This window comes from Notothenia coriiceps, unplaced genomic scaffold (assembly GCF_000735185.1).
Source record: "Notothenia coriiceps isolate Sejong01 unplaced genomic scaffold, NC01 NC01_scaffold00022245, whole genome shotgun sequence".
NCBI classification, from domain to species: Eukaryota; Metazoa; Chordata; class Actinopteri; order Perciformes; family Nototheniidae; genus Notothenia; species Notothenia coriiceps.
In genome coordinates this window covers 32042-39210 of record NW_011354946.1, presented here as the reverse complement: position 1 = coordinate 39210, position 7169 = coordinate 32042, and the positions used below count along the sequence as shown (strand labels likewise).

The window sequence follows — 7169 nt, the reverse complement described above, 5'->3', positions numbered from 1 at the left end:
CCTTCCGTCTACTTGGATCCAAAATGCTTCTCGTTTTGAGCTGTCCCCCCATTCAAATGAAATCGCCGCCAATCATATTTCCAGGCTCGCGCCAGGGCCGGGGCAGGGGTTACAAGGCTCACGTCTTGTGCTGCATTCACTTGCACTCGGACATTAGAGATTTTCTCTCATAAATGTCCGATGAGCCACAATTTTTCTTTCAAAACAAAGCTGCCAACTGGGGTGGCAGCTGGGGTGGCAAGGCATTTTTCTGAGGTGGCAGCTGCCACCCCGTGCCACCCCGTAGAACCGCCACTGGTCCTATATGTGTTTCTTATTGTCTGATTACTGGCTCAAAAGTGTCACCTTTATAAAAATGTTTATTTGTTTATCTGGTTATTGTTAGTATTATTATTATTATTATTATGAATGACTGTATCTTATAAATTCCCATTTGTTCTAAGCAGGGAGGTTTCTTAATGGATGCGTAACTTGAAGGTATTAAATCGATAAATATAAATTAAAAAGTGTGTGTCCCTCCAGGTTGTTGGAATCGCTGAACACCAGTCATGTCAGAGTTGAGTGGGAAGGTCCAGACCGTCCTGGGCCTGGTGGATCCGGACCAGCTGGGCCGCACAATGACCCACGAGCACCTGACCATGACCTTTGCGTGCTGCTACTTCCCCCCTCCTCAAGGCGACGAGGCAGTGGCTGAGAACCCGTTCCAGATGCAGCACATGCACTGGCTGAGGCAGAACCCCTACAGCAGCCACGAGAACCTGCTGCTGCAGCAGGAAGTCCCCGCCGTGAGGGACGAGCTGCTGGCCTTCAGGAAGGCCGGCGGGGGAACTATCGTAGAGAACACGACCACAGGCATCGACCGGGACCTGCCCACCCTCAAGCAGCTCTCAAAGGACACAGGGGTCCACGTAATAGCAGGAGCAGGGTACTACGTGGACTGCACCCACACTGAGGCCACCAAGAGAATGAGTGTGGAGAAGGTGAGGCACAGTCTGGTTATGGTATAGTAATGTTTTGAAGGAACTTGATAAATGATTTGCTCTTCTCAAGTTTCATTGCTGCTTATCTGCCAATTGCACAATTTCCATTTGATTTCTCCGTGATCTGTCATTCAATCTGTCGAAAAACGTCTATATTGTGGAAACTTAAAGAGATAAATATTCCCCAAAGGCATAATTTGTTTATCAGTTACTCACCCAGTTCTAAATGCACTCAGTGTTCACAACACACTTCAAACAGATACTAGTATCAGCCTAAATACATGTGTTAAGAAGTGCACAGACGACTGGATAAATAGGGCTTTTAATTATACTGCACTCGTTGCTAATTTGTTTCTAAAGGGATGTTTTGATATATGTTTGCTGTTTAAACACTGCCCCGATTTACTGTACATCAATGTATAATGAATTTCAGATTTTGGATTCTTTCTTCACAGAGAAGGCATGCAAGAAAAAACAAAATCTTTAAGAATGCAAGGTAACAGGGAGCGATTAATTGGTATAAGAATGGTCTTTTGCGGAGAGAAGTATTCCTTTTATCAGCGTTTTTTTTTTTTTTTACATGTGTGTCCTAAATTTGCCACTGGTGCTGAATGCCTCAGTCATAAGACAGGAAGGACATCCTGCAACAATTTGTAGTGCTGACTATTTGAAATGTCCCCTATTCTCTCAGCACATTCTGTTATGTTCTTTTCCATCTCTGTATTGATTTAAACAGGTTTTAGGAGTTATGCACTAAGAATCGGGATTACATAACATCACATGTCACTTGTTAGACGCTTTTATCCAAAGCAACCCACTGAGCCACAGCCTCCCTGCAATCTTCATAGATGTTTAAATACTATCATTTAAACATGCTCTTTCCATGTGCGTTTACCCCTGTTAAAGGGACAGAATCAAGGAGCCAGAAAAGAGTCATTTTAATGCACTAATACGTCAGTAAACAGTTTTTATTTCCTCCCGGTCAGCTCACAGACATCATCGTCAGCGAAGTGCTTCACGGCGCCGACGGTACTGACATCCGCTGCGGAGTGATCGGAGAGATCGGCACCGGCTGGCCCATCACTGAGAGTGAGACGAAGGTGCTGAGGGCCACGGCTCATGCTCAGACACAGCTGGGCTGCCCCGTCATCATCCATCCCGGCAGGAACCCCGCGGCTCCGGCTGAAGTCCTGCGGATTCTTCAGGAGGCCGGTGGTGACATCAGTAAAACTGTCATGTCACACCTGGACAGGTGAGAGGTCCATAGAAAACAGTTGGGGATTGTTGACAGTGTATTCAGTCTTTAAGATATAAACATTATTGAATTTAAAATCGCAATTAGAATTTTCACTCAGTATTTCCTGTCCTACATAACTTTTGTTCCCAATACTAAACAAAATGCCGATTATTACATTTGAACATTTCCTAGGAAAACAGTTCCTGTTAACCGTCATAATACGATCCAGCCGATTTCCTGATGGCATACATTGTGAAATTCAGTAAAGAAGCAGCTACAGGCTGCATATTTAAAGTGCTAACATCCAGTGCACATTCAGCTACTTTTGACCTCTACACTCATATCTAACTTTACTCTCCGTCACTGAAAAGCTTTGGACTTGGACACAGGATAAACGTTTGCTTTTAAATGTAGCATCTATCACTTTTGCTCTTCCTGCAGGACTATATTTGATGATGGTGAACTGCTTGAGTTTGCGAAGCTGGGGTGTTACCTGGAGTACGATCTGTTTGGAATAGAGATGCTGGACTACCCCTACAACCTGGAGGTGGACATGCCCAGTGACAGCCAGAGAGTGAAGGCGTGAGTAACACAGAGCAGGGCTAAACTTTCAGACTTACATCGTGATGGTATTGTGACGAGAAGTGCCAAACGGGAACAAGTGTGGTCACATTGATAGGGTCATGTTACATTTATTCTTATTGATGTAACATTCTCTTGCACTACATGTATTTGATATGTTTCATGTCCTATATATATTAATGTTCCACTGTTGAAGGAGCCTGTGACCTAAGTCTTTCATTTCCATATCTACACAATAAAGTTGACTTTAATCTATGTATCTATTCTATATCGCTACATTAGTGTATATCACTTAGAAAAAAAATTATATTCTAATCCATGAGGAGAGGAGACAGGGTCCTATAGTTTTAGAGACACTAATCTCCCACTACTGTGACGTCGTGCGTCAACAGGAGTGATGAATGATTCGCCACATGTTAGCCCACACAAACAATAATGTGTTAGGTTTAAGGTCCCTCATTTTGTTTCTTTCTCCACCCTCAGCTTGGCGTTACTCGTGAAGGAGGGCTACGGCGACAAGGTACTGGTTGCACACGACATCCACACCAAGAACCGTCTCACAAAGTACGGCGGCCACGGCTACTCTCACATCCTAAAGAATATTGTGCCGAAGATGCTGATGAGGGGGATCTCGCAGCACCAGGTGGACAAGATCCTCATCGACAACCCCAAACACTGGCTGACCTTCAAATAAGCAAGAAAAGGGAGAAAACCAGAGAGCAATTTGATTAAGCATTTTTCTTTATCTTCACGCTAATAAATCTCACAATGAAGTCTAGAATGAAGACAATGAGATGTTTGCAATAACCACAGTCCAAACTCTAAAACCAATGAGCTTGTGTTGTTTGTGGATTAATTTGTCACCAGTGTCAACACTTATTGTCTAGCATTGTCTTTCGAATGGAAAACATTAACAGGCTGTTGTTTCATCCAGCGGAGAGGCTTTTTTTATATAGAGGCCCTCATTCATTAAAACTTGATTTTATATTTGTGATCATACATTATTCACTTTTCTCGAAATAAAGCTTTAGAGGATCACAGTGCCTCATTAGCACTGTTTTAGTCCCATTTATGTCACCACAAATCAAATTGTCTTGCGAATGCAATCTAAAACAAATATTTTTGAATTATCTAAAGTTGTGCTCTCAAAAGAGGTGATTGATTTTTGTTCAATGTCAATGTTGTAGCAAAATGCAAAGATGTTTTTGGAGAATAAATAATGAGCGTGGCAGTAATCAGTATGCCGCTCTGCTCTCGATGCGGCTGCGTTAGATGAGTTGTCCTGTTGCCCCTCAGTGGGTGTCTGGGTGTCAATGGGAGGCTGACTGGATGAAGGACATGTTCTCCTCTCATCTGGGAACAGGTGGCCTCACAGGGTGACTTCGCCACATGATCAATGGCATGATCGCCACAAGTGACTGTGCGCCGTGAAAAAACATCTAACTTTGATTAATCTTCGGAGAGGATTACAAAATGAGACAGAAGGTTTATTTTTGACATGATTTTGTACACATTAGTTGACAGTCTTATATGAAGGGGTTCACAATCGGCAGGCGGATCGATGAACATCAAGGAAACATTTCCGTCAATGTGAGTGTTCAGTTTTTGTGATGGTGACTAAGCACCAGACCATCCTGTTACCAGCTGTCATATTGAGACGAGTTAAAATGGTGATTTTGTCACAGTGCTTCAATTTGAACCACAGGATGGCCCTTTACAGAAGGGTTTCTATGCTGCACAGAGTTCAAATGTCAACGTCTATAATCATGCATTACTACGGCTTTTAAAATCTTCACTCAAAATGCAACAACCAACAATTATTTTTGAAAAATAAAGCACACATGGACTTATAACAGTGTAAACAGAGTGGTGATTATGTGAGTATCTATAATTGGAAGGCCAATACATTGAACTTTCAGTCTACATTCACTCATATGTTACCACGGCAGCATGTACAGTATTTTTTACAAATCAGCGAACTAACAGTTCATTCAGGGTGCAATAGTGACACAAACAATCTCACAAGTGTACAATTCAACCCTGTATAATTTAAAATAAGTTATTCTGTAATTAAACAGTGAGCTCTTAGCTGTTTAAAAGTACAGTTCTTTATTTTATTTTCAAATGACGTCCTCCATATCCTTCTGGACTTTTTTGCAGGATGTAAATGGTGAGCTCTGCCTCTAATAATCCAGCTGACAGTGATTTGAGCATGAGCAGTGAAGTAAGCTATATGCAGAGCAGATCTGTCCAGTGTTTCAGTCAGCGTACAACATAAAGCCGGAAAAAGTGCTGTACTTGTTGTTGTTGCCCCCGTGCGCCTTTCCACCGTCCAGCTTGATGTAAATCTCGTCCCCGGGCTCAAGGTGCAGGACAACACTGTTGCTGGCGTAGTCGTAGTTCTGGTCGGCGTCCTGGGCGATGGCACTGGCTCTCACCTGAAAGGGAAACATTTCTGCTGATGAAACATGTCTTTATTTTAACATCAGAGCCGAGGACAGCTCCATCAGTGACGACATTTCAAATGTGGAACAACTTTACTGAAAGCATGTTTAAATATCCGGAAAATGTGTTCTCTTTCAACCGTGCGTAAAACCTGTGCGTAAAATCGAGAAACTACAGATTGGTTAATCAAATAATGTCTTTTCACCGTGTATTCAAAACACAGACTAAATAGTAAAGCTATAACAAATTGTAATATTGGTATTTTATTAAACCATAAAGTGTCTTACCTGGTTGTTTTTGCAGAGGTCAGCCCACATGCTGGTTCCATCTCCTCCTCGCATCAGCACATGGTAAACAAAAAAGTAAATCCCCGGTATTGAGCAGGTGAATTTCCCTGAAGAGGGGTCATAGTGGTTGCCCAGATTTGTGACTACGTCGTCAAATTTCAACACTTCATATCCCTCGTGCTGCTTCTTCAGTCCTGCATAAAACGCAATCTTTGGGATTGTGTTGTAAGTAGCAGCACTGATGGCTCCGTTAGGCCCGTTTAATCCAGGTGCTCCGGGTGGACCCGGTACCCCTCTAGTTCCGGGCGGACCAGCAGCTCCAGGGGGCCCGGGCTCGCCAACAGGACCCCTCTGACCCATCCTCCCGACGCGCCCCGGCTCTCCTTGAGGACCTTGGATGAAAGTCGGAAGCGACTGAGCGAGTCGGTTCTCTTTGATGGTGTTGGTTGTCTTGGCTGTGGCCGTGGCCGCGGTCCCGTGGGGGTCGCACACCATTTGACAGGACCCCAGCATCTCGTAGCGGGCAGGTGTCCCGGCGGCGTTCACCACCACCGGGATCAGAACCACCAACACCAGCACCAGCGCGACTCCACAAACACCAGTTGCGATCATCTGCACTCTGCGGATTCGCTGTGTTCTCCGGAGCTGATGGTCTTCCAGCCTGCTTGTTGACGATATTTTGCAGAGAGAATAATTTCACCTGCTCTCGTTTTATACCGCAACTGTTGGAGATAAAATAGTCCTTTAAATGTGTGTGCACAAAAGTAACCATCCACAACTTTTACGCGCTGCAAAAACTCTCTAACCGATTCATATCAACTCTCCTCCTGTGAGAAAAACAACAACCAAGACTAACAGGAAAAATCACACAATCTGCGTTTAATTAGAAAGCCCAAAGTCAGCCGCTCAAGTTTCTGCCCTCCACGGTGCCACAGGAGAGAATAGGCTAGAAATAAACCGTTACTGCTTCTGTGTTTGGAGAGTGAGGGGAGGGGTGGAGGTGATGGATGGGATATAATCCATGCATTTCTTCAATCAAAAGAGAGGAAGGGAAACATATAAAAACACTGATGCAACTTTGAAGCTATGAAACGTGACTGCTTTATTTTATGCATTTGTTTGTTGAGTCAGGAGTTAACCTTATCATTAAACAGGGTTTTAACACCACTTTTATATTGATTGATGTAACGTTACATCCCACCACGTGTTATTAAAACTCAAACTAAAAGGTCTTCAGCATAATTAGGCCCATTAAAGACAAAAAAAGCTATACTCCTTTGGCACCTGGTCACACCTCAATGGCTCCCTGTGTCCAATTGATCACTTGGAGAAAATCTATAGAGCCACTGAAGGAAAGGAGGGAGTCACTAGAAGCTGGCAGTGAAGGATGAATTCACCAAATATATTCTGATGAAATGACTGAATGCTGAGGTGTTTAGAAGATGAATAGGGCGAGAGCACTTAATCAAGTAAAGATGGGAATTCAGAAGTTAAACATTAAATTGTTAGTTGTATTATGAGTCTAAATAAGTCATGTTTTAGTTAAATGTTAAACAGACTTTTTAATTATTTAGGAATGACCAAACCTTAATACCGTTTTTTAATATTCAAAACAAAATGTCCTGTCAAAAGAAAGTG

The 7169-nt window shown here is 43.1% G+C and overlaps 2 protein-coding genes across 2 annotated transcripts; one reads left to right on the top strand and one right to left on the bottom strand.

Moving 5' to 3' along the window:
• Window positions 1–523: 523 nt before the first annotated feature.
• On the top strand, window positions 524–4372 carry pter (phosphotriesterase related). The gene is made up of 4 exons (XM_010780918.1): window positions 524–980; window positions 1967–2232; window positions 2659–2799; window positions 3283–4372. Exons 1-4 carry the CDS (start codon window positions 549–551, stop codon window positions 3491–3493), a joined length of 1050 nt encoding a protein of 349 aa, XP_010779220.1. The 5' UTR covers window positions 524–548; the 3' UTR covers window positions 3494–4372.
• A 379-nt stretch (window positions 4373–4751) lies between these two features.
• Window positions 4752–6441, bottom strand: c1ql3b (complement component 1, q subcomponent-like 3b). Its single transcript, XM_010780917.1, has 2 exons — window positions 5532–6441; window positions 4752–5237 (listed from the first exon to the last, which is right to left on the bottom strand). The coding sequence occupies exons 1-2, from the start codon at window positions 6141–6143 to the stop codon at window positions 5058–5060; spliced, it is 792 nt and encodes a 263-aa protein (XP_010779219.1). The 5' UTR covers window positions 6144–6441; the 3' UTR covers window positions 4752–5057.
• Between the last annotated feature and the right edge of the window lie 728 nt (window positions 6442–7169).

Excerpts from the sequence above, each read along its gene's own strand:
- pter (XM_010780918.1), top strand. The coding sequence starts at position 549 with ATGTCAGAGTTGAGTGGGAAGGTCCAGACCGTCCTGGGCCTGGTGGAT. Across the intron at positions 2,233-2,658 it reads GTCATGTCACACCTGGACAG|GACTATATTTGATGATGGTG; the intron begins GTGAGAGGTCCA and ends CTCTTCCTGCAG. Across the intron at positions 2,800-3,282 it reads GACAGCCAGAGAGTGAAGGC|CTTGGCGTTACTCGTGAAGG; the intron begins GTGAGTAACACA and ends CTCCACCCTCAG.
- c1ql3b (XM_010780917.1), bottom strand. The coding sequence starts at position 6,143 with ATGATCGCAACTGGTGTTTGTGGAGTCGCGCTGGTGCTGGTGTTGGTG. Across the intron at positions 5,238-5,531 it reads ACCTCTGCAAAAACAACCAG|GTGAGAGCCAGTGCCATCGC; the intron begins GTAAGACACTTT and ends TTTCCCTTTCAG.